Source organism: Podarcis tiliguerta, assembly GCF_965153285.1.
Source record: "Podarcis tiliguerta genome assembly, chromosome: 3".
NCBI lineage: Eukaryota > Metazoa > Chordata > Lepidosauria > Squamata > Lacertidae > Podarcis > Podarcis tiliguerta.
This window is the reverse complement of record NC_139536.1, coordinates 76,688,649-76,704,939: the sequence shown is the minus strand read 5'-3', so window position 1 is coordinate 76,704,939 and position 16,291 is coordinate 76,688,649. Positions and strand designations below refer to the sequence as shown.

Here is a 16,291-nt window from a genome sequence, read left to right as displayed (position 1 = left end):
AAAACTTCCAAACTGTTTTCTGGCTGTTTGAATTCACTATGCCTCATTTTCCTAGAACATGACGATATGTGTCCTTAACTGACTTCGTAGGCAGGAAAATCAGCTGTGGAATATAGTGTTGTACAGTACTTTGTGCTCAAGTTATCACATTTTGCAAATGATAAGAGATAGAGGAACACCTGGCAACAAGTTGAGGAACTGGAAACATTTAATAATTATGAAATCACACCTAAGAGATAACAGACTATATTAACTGGCAAAACACAGACATATACAAACAAAGCCATCCATGTTTATATTACAAAAGAGATATTTTAGAGAATCCTAAGTAAGTTCAATAACGAGCGTAAGTATTTCTGTGTTGACAATTGGCAGGATTTGGTGTTCCCTGATATGTTAATTAAACAAACTCTGGTTATCCAAAATGCTTAATGGATGTTAGCATGACCAAATGTAGAGGAAGAGTCATGGTTGTGCAGAAGTCTTTGTAGAACTTGCCATGCCTGTCAGAGCAGACATTCAAGATGCAGGAATTATTCAAGACACAGTCCTTTGTATCTGCTGACCTGAACACTCCTCAAAAAAGGGTTGCCAGTTCCTTATCTGGCAAGGCTCCTACCCTAAGAGTTTCATGCCTGGGAGAAATTCATCATGCAAAGGAAGGTGATGAAGTAATGGGGAGAGCGTTAGCTCCTGAATTTCTGCTTGCCACACACCTGTTAAAGGCACTGGAGCCGTGCCAGAAAAAAAGAGTTGGCAGCTGACCCATCTATGCAATATGGAATAGTAGCCCCTTGATATATTCTATCCAGATTGTTTGGGAAACAGTGTTTATTAGTAAAAAGTTATATTCTTACCTGGCAGAGCATATCCTGAGTTGTGGCGAACCAAACAGCGCCTGCAGGTGAGGGTTCTGCATGTGACATCCAGCTTTTTCACAAAGCCGTCCCAGAGCTTAGCTTCCATGATGCAAGCAGCCCTTGTAGGGGAAGGAAGGAAAACATCCTTGTAAACAAAGCAGCAGTGCCAATAATATTGTAGTCATGTCAGGAGGGCTACTGCTGTTTATGGGGCTGCAGCAGTGTTTTTAACAGCACCCTCCCTGCTTAATTTCTGCCTGTCAGGCTGCTGTTGGGTCATTGTGAACTGACAAACTGCATTTGATGAAATGTCTGCTTCCAGCCCAACTATTGAAGGAACAGATGCCTCACAGCTGAAGGCTGCACTGTTGTTACTGTGTGATGTGCTGAGCATAAGAGGCAACTTTATATGGACTTATACTACACTATACATTTATAGAAACCTCCCCAAAGAGGCTTGGGAACTGCTGTTTGTTTAGGGAGATGGGAATTGTAGCTACATTAGGAGGAAACTACCATTCCCATGATTTGTTTTTTTGGGGGGAGGCGAGTCATGTGCTTTAAATGTGCCCCGAATGTGTTTTAAATGCATGAAGTGGATCTACCCACAGTCTGTTTCAAAGACAGCATCTCCTGGAGATTTCAGGCAGAAGGTATTTTCCAGCCATATGTCTTTAAGGAAGCTATTTTGGATTCTCAGCTGGAGATGCCAGGGACTGAACATGGGATGCATGCTGAGCATGTTTTACAACAGACTATACTTTTTCTCCCTAGGTGGAACATCTTGCTTTTGTCATTTTAGTTCAGTTTATTGGTATGAATGGAGATTCGAAGCGTACTTCCTTGAAATAAAGCCCTGAGGAAATAAGTGAAACTTCCTTTTGAGTAAGCATGGTTAACATTCAACTACAAGTGTTACACTGGAGTAAATGTCTCCCTGCCCTCTGCCCACCTTCAATGTTTCCCAAGAAAGATTAAAAATGAAAGATACCCCGGCCCCACTGAAATCCACTAGACCTTTCCAATATGTTTCAGAGGGGGTAGAATTTCACAGATCACAGACAATATAAAATTGTGATAGAAATGTAGCATGGTAGGCATAATTAACAGGGCTTGGGAACAAGAAATTTAAATTCCAGGTTATGCTTTTCACTGTCATAACTGATTTTAGGACATTGTCTCTTCAACCTCATTGAATAAAGCAATGTGTCTATTGCCATCTAGTGTTTAAAATATTGAAAGATACTTCAAAGCAGGATTAAGCTCTGTATTAAGTTAGTGGATTTAACATATTTCACAGCACATCTGTCAACATCTGTGATAACTGGTTCTGCTGGTTCAACCTTATGTGACTTAAACAACATATAGAGGGCTTCAGGTTCACCACCCTGGGAGGGACAATATGTTCTAGGTTTTCATAGCAGGGCTGAGTTTTTCAGTGATTAACCTGGTTGTGTTCTCGCCCCAACTCGCTCTGGCATATTCTTCTCCCTCATGCTCTCATATGCTCTCTCCTTTAGCTTGATTGAAGATGATGCGTGCTTTCATTCAAGGAGCAACAGGGGTCTTCCACATGTCTCCGTGCCAAGACAAAGGTGTGGCCTGTCCTTTTCCAAGAGATGCAGTTTGCAGATGATGCAGCCTTGACAACACTCTCTGTAGAAGCTCTACAGAGACTCAGCAACCGCTTTGCCCAAGACTGCAGGGAGTTCAGCCTGATGAAGACCAGCATTCTGGGTCAGCTGGGATAGCACTCCACACATCAGCAGTGGTGACCACATGCTTGAGGTGGTAGACAATTTTGTGTACTTGCATTCCACCATAACCACCAACCGTATTGGCAAGGCAGCTACAGTAATGGCTCACCTTTCCAAAAGGGTATGGGACAATGTGATGCTAACATGCCAGCATGTGCAAATAATATGTATATGTATAATCTCCTTTAAAAAAGTGTACCATGCCTAGTAGCAACTGAGATCTGTGTGCTTTACCAATGCTTTAATCAGGTGGATGTTGCAATGAAAATCTGACAGCATGTTTTCTTACTCTTTTGAACAGGTGCGATATCTTTGATAATTAAGGAGGGAGCCCCACCATTCACTAAGGCAGGGCTTCTTCTCTCACTTTTTCTTAATAAACAACCTTGCCCCAAATAACTGTTTCAGTGACCAGTTTCTGTGACATCCACAGACAGTAGTTAAAATTTTGCAAAGTGTCAGCAAGTATTTTAGTCTCAATTAGCTCTTGGAAGAGAGGACATGGTGCGTAAGGTGTGCCAAATAAGCAGCATGGAACGTCTAGCTAAGCAGCCTCGCTCTCCTGCCTGATGCCTTTGCTTCCTGCAGCGCCAGATGTAGCGAGTGTTGTACCATTTCTTTCTTCAAACAGCAGTGCTCAGGGGGGGATAAACTTTACTTAACCTAATTAATTTTAATCACAGCTTTCCAATCTCATACTGTGTAAAGAATTACAAATTGGAACACATTAATAGAGGCTATGCCTTGCGCTGCAAGATCATTCTGAATTGTGCATTTACATTTTCTACATGAGTTTGCAATGATCATTAGAATAAAAAATGCAGTTATGTCCCTTTTAAATTACAGAAATTTGAAGAAACAGATTGGGACCTGTCCCATTTGCTGCGCTAAATGACTCGAAAATAGCTTGCATTTCAAGGAATTGAATGGCTCTCATTGAACAGGCAGCCCTGGAAAATGATTTCCAGTTGTTTAGAGAGTTAATGTGCTCCTAGGCGTTTGTGCTGTTTAAACAATTTAAAAAGGGGGTTGAGCCCTCAAGGCTTTCCACCTGCTGTGGTGCTGAGGTTCTGAAATAATACTAATAATACTAATGTTAATGCTAGCATTTAGGCAGCACTTTAGAATGTTCAAAGCACTTGAGAACATACGAGAGGGAGCATACCAACAAAGGAATCTGCCTTCCATCAAATCAGACCACTTGTCCATCTAGCTTAGTATTGTCAACCGAACTGGCAGCAACTTTCCAGAGTTTCAGACAGGGGACATTTCCATTCTTACCTAGAAATGCTGGGGATTGAACCTGAGATTTTCTGCATGCAAAGCAGACACGCTGCTACTGAATTTATGACCCACAGTGCTGCTGTGCCCCCCCCCATAATAACTCCTATTTATCCTCACCCAGTTCAGAAGCCAAGCCTCACTATGCATAATTGCATATGCTACAATTGGGTTGTTGGTTTCATTTTCATTTTATATTTTGTGGTTTTATATTTTGATTTTGTTCTGTGAACCGCCCTAAGACCTCCGTGTATAGTGCAGGATATAAATTCAATTAATAATAATAATAATACCTTTGCGCCTCTCTTTACACCCTCTACAGAAATCCAGAATGTTCCTGTGATTTGTTTATTCTGCTTTATATAGTACCCTGTATATTAACTACCCTCACATTGACAGGATGTGGTGTGTTGTTTGAACTGCTTTGGAACAGTGATTGAGGTGTCTCAGAGCTGTCAGATCAAACATACGTGAAAATAGAAAATTACCCAGAAAGCCCAACAGGGTCCTGTTTAATTTCAAAACCTAGAATATTTTGAAAACATATTGATTATTTAGAAGAAAGGTGAAGGGAGGAGTCAAGAGAGTCAAATCTGTTCAGGACATTTGTAAATTATTTAAAATCATGGTAATAGAAGATCAGAGATAGAATCATGTATACCATTCCTTCCAACTCTACAGTTCTATGATTCTATGAGGTGTAGGGAGCTGTGGGAGCGGCGCTCTAGGAGGCTGAGGCAGGCTAGGGCCCACAGCCCAGCTCCCTAGCTGGCTAGGTGGGGCTCACTAGCTCTGGGAGGAAGTGTGTGATTTCTCAGCTGGAGTAGGCTCCAAACAGGTGAGGGTCCACATGCCTCATTGAGTCTGGATGCAAAGTACAAAAGGAAACAGAGCTGAGGTGCTTTGTCTGCTCAACTTCCTATGTTGATGGAACTTGGCTTGAATGTTCCTGGACCTCCACAGGACTGTGTTTTGGGTTTGCCTATGGGCTATATCCTGACTGGTAGACTTCAGCCTTGGCTACTTGAATTGACCCTGAGCTGTGTTTCCTGACCTTTGAATTTTGGCCTCTGTACTTTGCTTGTGTGGATTGACCCTCAGACTTGGAACTGTGCATACTGACTTGCTGCCAGGTAGGCCAGGGGTTCAGGGCAAAGCGCTAGTGATTTGTTAGAGGCTTCCACAAAAGGGGAGGGGGAGATAGTGGTGGCTGCTGTCCATATTTTGTATTATGTATGTTAACTAATTTCTTTGTTGCCTGTTTAAGTTTTGGACATATCAGTGATCTGGTGTGTATATGTTTTCAACATGTTATTTTATGTTCAATTTCTGAATTCTAAAATGCTGGCATGGCTGTGGATAACAAGCAGTGTGGTCTTAAATTAACACCCACAGATAAAAATCTGGTAGCATATTAATCTACCAGTATGCAGATGCAAAGTGATGAAAGCATGCACTAATCTGTGTCATGTCGGGCCAGGCGTGGAGCACCTCTGACCCGGTTGCCAAATGTGGCCACACACCTGCCTCTCACACCCTCTCTCTCCAGGCCAAATTCCTCACCAGCTTTGCGTCACAACTTCCATGAGTATTTTTGTCAGGCTGTAATGTGCCCCTGAACTCTGGTAAAGATCCCTGTTTGTCCAGATGGAGGACAGAGTGTGAGAGGATGTCTAGAAACCAGCGCAAAGATAAACATTTACAGTCATTGTTCCACCCAGTTTTGCTTCTGGCTCCTCCTACAACTGGTATATGGCTGCCACCCCCCAAAGGTTGCCTAGAAAGGAATATTCTTCAGCCTGAAGAAAGTTCCCTACCCCTGCCATATGTAAAAGCTCCATTGTGAGGCATTCTCTATAGAACATTAAACATCCTGGCCATTCGTCAGATAAATACTAGCTATTAATGTTTGGCAGGCAGGCAACACTGGCTCTCCGACAAATTGCAGCGTGAGAGCCATTGGCTCTGCTTGGATTCAGACTCTTTCTCCATATGCTGCAATGAAAAACTAGCCCTTAACATTTGGAAAGATCCTTTGAGCCAAATATGTCAAGTACAAAAAGTGCGGAGAAAGGGGAAAGAAAAAGGGCAGCCTTTTGTAAAAATAAAGGAAAAATCTAAAGTGTAAAGTATTAGAGTTCTCTGTGTGATTCACCAAGAACTTCCAGGGCATGATATATTTCAGCTCTTCAAGTGTGGTAATTCTGTTACAATGACGACTTGAGAAGGGTTAGGTGTTTGCTTGTGTTGTTGTTTTTAATTAAAGGATGTACTTAAAAGCTGTATTTCCAATCTAACAGACAAGGCAGGCGTTCACTTACCACTTGTCTTCCAAGCCATTTGAATTTAAGAACCTCTCAGGTATAACATTTAAATGCTTTGTTCTCACCAAATGCTACCCAGAGACAAAGGATTCTTCATCGTTAAGGCCAAACTGTTTGTTTGAAATATTTGTATCTCGCTTTTCTTTTCTTTTAAAAAAACCTCAAGGTGGGTTGTGTTTATCTGTGCAAAATATGTGATCGTTTATCTTTTTGGAACAGCTGACAGCCTCCTAAAGCAACAATAATTCTGCATTTATAACCCAACTGCCCTCCAAAGATATCAAAGTGGCGTACATGGTTCTGCTCTCCCTATAATATCTCCACAGCAACTCTGTGAGATAGGCTGGTCTGGTCAGATATTCCATACAGAGAAGCAAAAAATTGTAAACTACGCTGCAGGGGAACAACTAGAGAGGCAGACATTTCTGGTAGGCAACGACAGTGTGGTAAAACTGGAATCCAGAGGTGGTGAGAATAAGTAGCTAGAGTTGTGGGAGCATGAACAGAGTGCAGCAAGCCAAGAGGCAAGCGTCTTAAAAGCTGAATTGCTCTTGCCGAGGACAAGTCACAAGCAGCAGATTACACCTGTGCTAGAATGCAAGGCGCTTGATTCGATCCTTGAAAGCAGGGGTGAAGATGACTTATTTTTATTTACGTATTGTGAAGACCGCAAGTGTCCATCTCACATTAACAAATGCCTTGCCAATATTGCATCATTATAGTTGTATGTGGGAAACAACCACTGCAGTGTTCAGTGGCAAGTGTGCTATTATGTTAAGCTTTTGATGCATCTCTAAGAGCAGCTGCTGCTTTTCCCCCCTTCCCCTTCCTGCCAAATGAACTAAGGCTGGACATTGTCACTGCTCACTGTGTGAGCTGAAAATGGCTTTGCCCATTGTGCTGAGTGCACAGATACTTACTCAGTGGAGAAGATGATGTGATGTTGGTTCAACTCCAGGACTGTCCAAAGTCTTACAGACTCTTCATTTTTCTTTAGCTGCTAATGTATAACTGCTGGAAATGCTTTCTAATCCGAGTATTGGAAAGCTATCCCTCCAGCGCTGTGGATACAGTTCTCAAACCCTTCGCCTGGGCTAGTGCCAATAACTTCAAGATGGAATCATTGTCTTAACTGCTTCTGCCTTGTCAGTCTGGTTAGGGCTGAAGGCCTTGAGCAAGACATCTTCCACACACACCGTCCCCACAGTGTGTCTGCTTGCTCACTGCTCTTGTTGCCAGTTGCTCCTGCTTCCTTGCTGAGGAATGGGCGGGGTATAAACAATAAAATTTTTATTATTATGTAAAGACCTAATGAGCAAGCTGGCAGCAGCATCTACTGCTCCCTGTACTAAACACTGCAGTTGTTTGATTGCCCATCCCCTCTAGGTCAGAGCAACATTCAAGTGAGCAAGCAGGTTGCCATGGTGACGAGGAGCAGGCCAGCAGGCCCTCTGCTGTGGTGTGGGCCCTCAACAGGTGCCCAGCCTTGACACAGGCCCTGAAGTAACAAATTAAGCAGCCAGCGGCTTGAATCCTGCTAGCCCCTCCCTGTCCCATTTTTACAACCTGGTTAGATTGTGACAGTTTGGGAAGTAGGTGGGGATTATGAGCCAAGGGTTGATCTCTGCTTACAATTGTAGGGTGATTGCGACACCATCTACCCCATGGGTAGGCAAACTAAGGCCGGATCCAGCCCAATTGCCTTCTAAATCTGGCCCACGGATGGTCCAGGAATCATTGTGTTTTTACATGAGTAGAATGTGTCCTTTTATTTAAAATGCATCTCTGGGTAATTTGTGGGGCCTGCCTGGTGTTTTTATATGAGTAGATTGTTCGGTGGAAGAAGATTGGAAAAAATTCCAAGTATATTTACAGAAATACTGCAAAATTAATGAATGTTAGAAGAATGCTGGAATGAAGTTATATGGTTTTAGCAGAAATGTTATAAAGAATTAAGCAAAAATTGAGTGTTAATGGGCCAAAGTGGAAAATTTAAAGTTATATTGTTAAGATAAATTATAGAACAAAAAATTGAGAAAGATGGAAAGGATTTGCTGAAATAGCTAATTGAATTAGAATCCAAAAAAGGGAGGTGTGAGGTCGATGAAACAAGTAAATGAAAGGTAAAGATATGGAAATATTGGATGTGTTTTTAAATGTTTTTGTTTTTCTTGTTTTGATGTATTGTTTTTTTGCTTTTCTTTTTATTTTCGATGTATTGTTTGTTAAATTTTTTATTGTTTTTTTTCCTTCCCCCCTTTTTTCCCTTTTCTCTGTAACTATTAAACTTCTAATAAATATTATTTAAATATATATATATATGAGTAGATTGTGTGCTTTTATTTAAAATGCATCTCTGGGTTATTTGTGGGGCATAGGAATTCGTTCTCCCCCCCTTCAAAATATAGTCCAGCCCCCCACAAGGTCTGAGGGACAGTGGACCGGCCCCCGGCTGAAAGTTTGCTGATCCCTGATTCTGCCCAATTTTAGAATTTTCTCTCTAGTTAAGACAGTTTCCATTACCCCCAATCCCTTAAGGGCATGTTCTTGGTTTTTTCCTATCTCTCATCATCAACACTGTGATGGGTTGGATGCATGAAAGTCATCACAGAGTGTTTCCCTCGCTTCTTATAGCACCAACACCATACTTTTTGATGGAGGCAGTTCACACATTTCACTGAGTCACTGACTCTTTTGCAGGTCTACCCAGTTGTAAGCCCTGTGGGGCTCAATGGGACTTATGTTCAAATGACTATAGGAGTATACATCCATATGGACACTGGAACTGAACCACAAAGCTTGGCTGCAGATCCAGGCTTCTCTAAAATTCTGGAAATTTCGGAAGCCTATTGGTAAAGGAGACGGTAGCTTTTCCATAAAAGTCATTTGTTGGCCTCAGCTGTTGCCCTGGGCTGTCATTTGAAGCACAGGTGCTGACAGAAAAGTGCATAAAAATGGCATCTTACTTCATGTTTGCTCTTTTATCTGCTTAATTTACAAAAATAAATTCTTAGTACCATTCCTGCGGCACAGCCAGCCCAGCTCCCAGTGCGTTTTGTTGCGTTGGTGCATTGTGTCATTCACAAGTAATGTCAAGCTCTCGTTTAACACAAAACACTCAGTTGGAATTGATGTAGAGAGCTGAAATGCAGGGCAGGATGCAGAGTTTTGCTTAGTTGTCTTATGGCTATCAAAGTGACATTTATAACCGACCAGTATTGCTTCTATGCAGTTCATTAATGTGTCTTGGACAGTTGTCGAAGTAGATTACTCAAGTCGTTTTCAACCTTCTCCGATTTTGGACTGACATTCAGCCCCATCCTTCAACAGCATCAACACAAATTTTAGTCTTCTAAGGCTTATGCATAAGGAACCAAAACCATACTGCCAAGAAAGACATCAGTAGACTCAGGGTAACATCAAAAGTTTACAGATACTAAAAATAAAGAAATAAATAACTTCAGGAGAAAACCCCTCTAATTATCACAAGATTTGTAGAAGCACAGGACTATATAACCCCATTAATTCCAACAGGGCCTGTCACAACTACTTTTTGTCTAGATCAGGGTTTCCCAAACTCGGGTCCTCAGCTATTTTTGGACAATTCCCATCATCACAGACCACAGGTCCCTGCTGGCTAGGGATGATGGCAGTTGTAGTAAAAAAAACCTGGAGACCCAAGATTGGGAAACCCTGATCTAGGATATGCTTAGCACCTCCTGCTGCTGTTAGGTATTGTTTAAGCTTATTTCTCACTCCCACTCCCAGTATTTCTTCCTATTTTTGAAATTATCCATTCCAGAAAGTTAAAAAGATGTATAAGAAAGAAGCAGGCAAAGGGCAAGTTTTTATATGTAGTGGGATGGATTGATGGAGTATTCAAATGATTTCTTGTAGATATCTTATATATATTACAGTGCTGCTTCTCCTACAAGATAACCTGTTAAAAACAGAACCACAAACACAGCTGTATTTCACCCCCTCCCAAATATGAATATGCATACTACTGATATTGAGGCCAGCAAGTTTCCATCTCCGTATCAATACAAAACACGTTGTTGGCCAAGGATCACTCTTTGCTCCTAAGACATATTTGAGTTGATGCAAAGCAGAATGTATTGTTCATTTAAAGCACATTTATGTGAAACATGATTTAGAATACCAAAAAGATGTATATACTTTCCTTCCCTCTGCAATCCCTGCATTAAAAACTCCCCTCTGCCTGCCTGAGGGTTTGTTCTACTATCAAATCCTACCTAAGAGGGAGCTACAAGGCTAAGATATCTGGGGAAGTTTCAGCATCTCCCACAGAAGCAGCCCTTCTACTTGTTAATTTTAGCAACTCCTTGCTCTAAAATCATAGAATTGTAGAGTTGTAAGGGGCCACACGTGTCATCTAGTCCAACCTCCTGCAGTGCAGGAATATTCTGCATAACTTGGGGCTTGAACCACTGACCCTGAGATTAAGGGTCTCATGCTCTATCAACTGAGCTAACCTAAGATGTAGCAACGCTACATTTGGTCTAAAAGTGCACAGTTCTGCTTGCCATTTCAGCCCTTCAGAACTGCTCCTACAAATCTGAGGTGCAGCTTTCTCATTTGTGATATAAATCTACTGCAATAATCAACTGGGTCTTGCGCAATGGCAGCAATCATCCTTGATGAAGCTTTTCCATAGCCCTCAAAGCACATTATATGGCAAAGGAGAGTTGCTCAGTAACGCTAATCCCTATGAGTAACTTCTTCAGCACCACTAGGCCTATTTTGTATTAAAACAAAATCAGTAAAAACCATAGCTTTCAGTAGATATTCCATTAACGTGCAAGTTATGCACCTGCAATTATTTACGCTGACTACACTTCAAAAGCTATTTCACAACACAGTAGAACAGGATTGTTCCAGAGACAACTTGAGGTTGTAGCCTATGTGTAGAAAAAGTCAAATTTCAACAGATGTGCTTAGTCCTACTCAAATTTACTGAGAAAAGTGGATGCACCACAACTGCATCCATTTGGCTAACCTGACAGATGTGTGCAGATAGCAATGCTTTGGATAACTTTGAGCTATTCCTAATACTATAGTTATTTTCCCTGCCAATTACATTTTGCTAAAAATAGGTGTGCCCTTAAGTTGATCCCAATATCAGTTTCAGCTAACTAATCAAATTATATGCTAAGGTTTCAGGAATTATAACCCTCCCCTTTATTTAGACAAAATGAGATGGGTTTTAACTCTGAGAACTTGCCAAGAATAGATTTATTTTAAAGTTGAAGGGGCTGTTTTCAGAACACAGACCTTTAGGTATGGTAACCTTTGTGAACAAGTCAGCAATACTTCATAGTTTAAAGAAACACAGGAGGGCAAGGATAAAGTTAGGACACATACAGTGAAACCTTATACCTGTCTACTCAGAAGTCATTAGGAGTTCAATGAGACTTACTACTAGGCAAGTAGGTAGGATCCTGCACACACTTACTATGGTGTAAGCCCCACTGCACACACTTCTTGGCAAATAAGCATAGTATTGCACTATAACTGGGGGGAGTTCTGAGTATTTTGGAATGGCTCCTGACCAGATTGGTTTTTCCCAGGTCTGTTTCACATGAAAGCAGCATCTGAGTGCAATGGCTCACCGGATATTGTAGAAGCTACTGTATATTTTCCTCCATGCCTCTGTAAACAGTAATGTGCACGGGTATGGTATACAGTGGCAAATGTGTGGAGTTATTTTAAAAACCTTTCATAGGTAGCTGTTTCGTGAAAAGCGAGCTTCAATCAAAGCTCAACATTTTTCAGTTAATCTTTCAGGGGCTTCTTGGATATTTCACCGAAGCAATTACCATTTTTGTTTTATAAGTTTCAAGTTATTAAAAACGTATTGCCATATTAAGGCTGCAACACAGCACATGCTTTCCTGGGAATAAGCCTCAGAGAATACAGTTGGACATAGCGCTAAGGAAACTTGCATAGAATCAGGCTGCATATTTCAACTAGGACTGAAAGTTATCCAGATTCTCAGTGTCAACCCACAGAACGATGGACATTGAAACGTGTAAGGCTGTATGTCTTCCTTTTGGACAATTCTAACCACAGGTTGTGAGTCATATATTTAATGATTTTCTGACTTACAAAATCTATAGTTGGAATCAATAACTCCTCCCTCTCATCACACTGGGCCATATTTACATATATACACAAAAGAATTCATGTCTAATCTTTGTGGTTCAAAGTACTGACATGACAAAATATTGTCAAAATGCAGCCTTTCTGCTTCAGACTCGGAAGACAATAGGCATTTTATGTACTAAAAGTCACTTGACATGGTTTTTCACTCAGACCCACCATTTCACCACCTTGTTCTCCAATTCCCAACCACCAAGTGCCCACGCAACATGGAAGCCACTTTTGAAACTTGGGGCAGTTCAACAGCAGATTGTGTTGGGAGTGGGGGGCAGCTATTCTAATGGGGTTAAAAGTAATTTTAAAAAATCCCTGTATAGATTGTGGGAGTTTGTTTTCTTAAAACAAGGTGGTGGTTAGTGAGAGAGCTTAGGGACATTCATGGTGCTTTTTTCTCTCCCCTCCCCAACTCCACATCCAAATTTGACTGCAATATAGGTAGCAATGTTTTGATTATTCTAAGATGCAGCAGAGTTGTGACCTTCGGTCTGATCACATTCCTTATAATCTCTTGCAACACAAGAGAAGGTAGCTGCTGTTTACTTGTTCATTCGCTGAATCCCATCATCCACGTTACCCATTGTGTAGCAGTGTACCTGTAATCTTCCTGCTCACATCTGACAAGGCAAGGAGTGGTGTAGAGAACAGGATTCAGGGGCGATTGCAACTACCTTCTCTCTTGCTACATCAGGACATTTAAAGCTGAGACCTGGGGGCTCCAGTTGTTGCTGAACCCACATCGAGCCCAGCAAGCATGGCCAGCTGACAAGGATGATTGGAGTTGTAGGTCAAAATATCTGGAAGGTCTCAAGTGTCACATCCCTGATTTAAAGGAATGTGCCCAGTGTCCAGGTTACAATGTGGTAACTCTCAAGAGATGAACCAATTTTATACATGTCCATACTTTTAACGATACATAATGTAACTGGATCCATTTGGCTTATTGAATCTTTATCCTCAATTTGAACATACGGGCTTGATAAACTTCTTCACCATATCTTTCCATTCTTTAACTCTCAAATGTAAAGAAAATACAGGATTGTATGATAGCATGATTACAAGAAATTTTAGTCAAAATGCACGGTGATCCAAGTGCTCAACCAGTGATGGTGGCCTCAGCTTAGACTTCCCATATTCAAAAGAATGCAGTGTTTAGCCAGCATCAGCTCTCGAGCTTGGTGGAGTCCTGGAAAATGACTGATTCTTGCTAACAGTCCGAGATGGGGGAATAACAAAAACATTCTAAAAATCGGGGAAAAAATCTATACTGTTCCTATTGCGTTAACACCAAAAGATCTTACAATTTAGCAGCCACTTAAACCACTTTTGGTAGGCTAGCCATCACACGAGGGGCATGCAAACAGCCAGAGTTCATTGCATTTTGCTTTATGTTTAGTGCTGCTGAAAATTCCTGTAGCTGCTCATACCTTTCTCAAACAATGTTCAACCAAATAAAAAGGATACTGGACTGATGCTGGAAGAGCAGCAGGTATGTCTACACATTCAGCACACACCAATAAGGGAACACTCAGAAGATGTCATATTAAGGGATAATTTTTTAAAAAGAAGTTTTTCTGTGCAACATTGTCAATTTGAAGTCCCACTGAATCATGATGTCCCTTGACGTTTTTGTTGCTGATTTCGGATAACTTCCAACTGTTTTTTGCATTGCTGGTAGTACGTGGAAAGACTTTTATTTTCGTCTAAAAGCTTTTTATGCTCTTGTACCAGACGTGATGTATTTTGCTGGTCTTTTTCATCCTGGTCCAGTTCTGCTATTAGTTCTTGCCTAAATTAAATTTTGAAAAGTTAACATTAGAATCTCAAGAGAAATTAATTGATACTCACATTTATCTACCAATATTGCTGTTTACTAAAAAAAAAAAAAGTCTCAAATATTAACTAATATACTTCACAGAGGTTTGATAAAGTAATCTCCATAGGGTACAGTAGCAAGGTCTCCTTCACACCCCATTTAAGTATGCATGTGCGGTGGCATGTGTGTCCACAACTATCCATGTACCATACAACAGCACATGACTTTTGAAAATTAGGGAAGGGAGCAGTGTAAACCAACCCCAAGTTCATTAATATTGAGAAAAAACAATATTTGGTTCAGTAGCAGATGCCTGCTGAAGTACAGAAGATCACTGCCACCAATATTTTGTTAGTATGTAAGTAGTATAACTTAAGTCTATTATTTAACAAGTTTTTTGGGATGCCAAAATTGTGTGTCACAAAATTATGTATGAATTTCACGTGTGGTTTTAGTGAAGCTGTACTTGTCACTGGCTCAGTTCAGGTATGCAGCAGTTCTAGACAAATGCACTGCATGAAGCAGATGTTCACAAAGCAACTATCAGTTTGATTTTAAGGAGAACTTCAAGTTCTGACTCCTATATGTAGGATCACAATTAATAGCCAATGTCAAATTAACAGGCAATGATCTGGCCACAGGTTCATTCAGAAGTCAGTGTCTGTATCTGCCCAAGGTGGGGAGCATTCCTGAATCCCAACTTGTCACTGGAGTCTCAAGTGGCTTCTGTGGCTAGGAGTGCTGCTGCCCAGTTTAGGCCAATTGGCTAGCTATGGTCTTTCCTAGCTTGGAATAGCCTTGCATCAGTTGTCGATTCTCTAACCTCTCATCTGGACTGCTGCGATGTGCTGTATGTGGGGTTACACTTGACAACTGGAGTTAGTGTGGAATGCAGTCACTATGCTGGTAAGTGAGGTAGCCTGATGGGACCATGTGTCACGGGTGGTCCTCAAAACAGTGTGCGAAAGTAAGCTACCAAGTTAAATTCAAGGTGTTAGTACTGGCATATAAAGCCCTATATGACACAAGTGCCCCTAGGGGCTGTCTGATTGGCAGTGACCTCTGACAGGGCCTTTTCTGCGGCAGTTCCCCATTTGTGGAATCTCCGACTTGGTTTGTGCAAAAGGAGACAATAAAAATATTTATATCCACCTAGCTATTTGATGACTGAGATACTGTTCCTGGAAACCCTGAGACCACTGTTTTCATTTGTGTGTTTTCAAATGTTTAATCATGTGTCCTGTCACCCTAGGCTCCCTTGGGAGGAAGGGTAGAATAAAAAACAAACTAATAATACTAATATTCCAGAAGATTATTTGGGCTCATAGTCTCAAAGATTATTTAGGTTTTGTCCTTTTTACACCATTCTCAAAATAGGTCACGTTCTATATTGAGATGAACTCTTGTTAAAATAGCAGAGGCAAGAGTCACGTAGACTATTTTTTCACAACTGTCATTTCATTTAATTGATGAGATAAGCATTCAAAACGCCTCTAATTTTAGATGAGAAAATATTCTAGGCAGAGTTGCAGTGAACTAGTTCTCTGAGTTTTCTTCTGGGTCTTAAAGAATCTACTTCGTTTAGAGAGTCCAGCTGCCCCACAGTGCTCTCTTAGAGACGTACCTGTGAAGCGGAAATGGGAATACAGTGGTACCTTGGGTTACGTTAACTTTGGGTAACGTAATTTCAAGTTACGAACGCGGCAAACCCGGAAGTGTATACTTCTGTGTTTTGCCATGTGCGCATGTGCAGAAGCACTCTGCACGCTTGCGCAGAAACGCTCTGCACACGTGCGCAGAAGCGGCGCCTCCAGATACTGACTTTTCGGGGTAAGTACAGACCCCAGGGACGAATTAAGTTCATATCCGGAGGAGCCACTGTACTGCCTTGCAACTGCTCCAAATGATGCACTCTCAATGATGAAAGCTGGGTAGCACATTTGTCACAAGATGGGCATCAGCTGCTTCCCTTAAGACTGGAGAGTGAGTGGCATTTAACACTCAGAGAAAAGAGTGATGTTGTGACACGGCTCATGGCAGCAAGGGTTGGAACGGCTGACTGCCTTGGGAACT

At 41.3% G+C, this 16,291-nt stretch overlaps 2 protein-coding genes across 8 annotated transcripts in view; both read right to left on the bottom strand.

The window, feature by feature from the left end:
* The window catches only part of BACH2 (BTB domain and CNC homolog 2), a 227,025-nt gene extending 219,199 nt beyond the window's left edge, over nucleotides 1-7,826 (bottom strand). The window contains exons 1-2 of one of the 2 annotated variants that reach the window (XR_014509535.1): nucleotides 7,143-7,826; nucleotides 858-979 (exon numbers count right to left, since the gene is read on the bottom strand). The gene's annotated coding sequence lies outside the window, so the exon portion shown is untranslated. Of the gene's footprint in view, nucleotides 1-857; nucleotides 980-5,461; nucleotides 5,925-7,142 lie in introns of those variants that run through there. The other variant, XR_014509536.1, reaches the window with a different exon arrangement.
* A 3,634-nt stretch (nucleotides 7,827-11,460) lies between these two features.
* Nucleotides 11,461-16,291, bottom strand: part of MAP3K7 (mitogen-activated protein kinase kinase kinase 7) — a 37,813-nt gene continuing 32,982 nt past the window's right edge. For 3 of the 6 annotated variants that reach the window (XR_014509546.1, XR_014509547.1, XR_014509548.1), the window contains 2 exons: nucleotides 13,097-14,191; nucleotides 11,461-12,934 (listed from right to left, as the gene is read on the bottom strand). Coding sequence is in view for 3 of the 6 variants with exons in the window: in XM_083433515.1 (XP_083289641.1) it covers nucleotides 14,011-14,191 (181 nt within the window). In the remaining 3 variants the exon portion in view is untranslated. Of the gene's footprint in view, nucleotides 14,192-16,291 lie in introns of all 6 variants that reach the window. The other 3 variants (XM_083433515.1, XM_083433514.1, XM_083433516.1) reach the window with 1 other exon arrangement.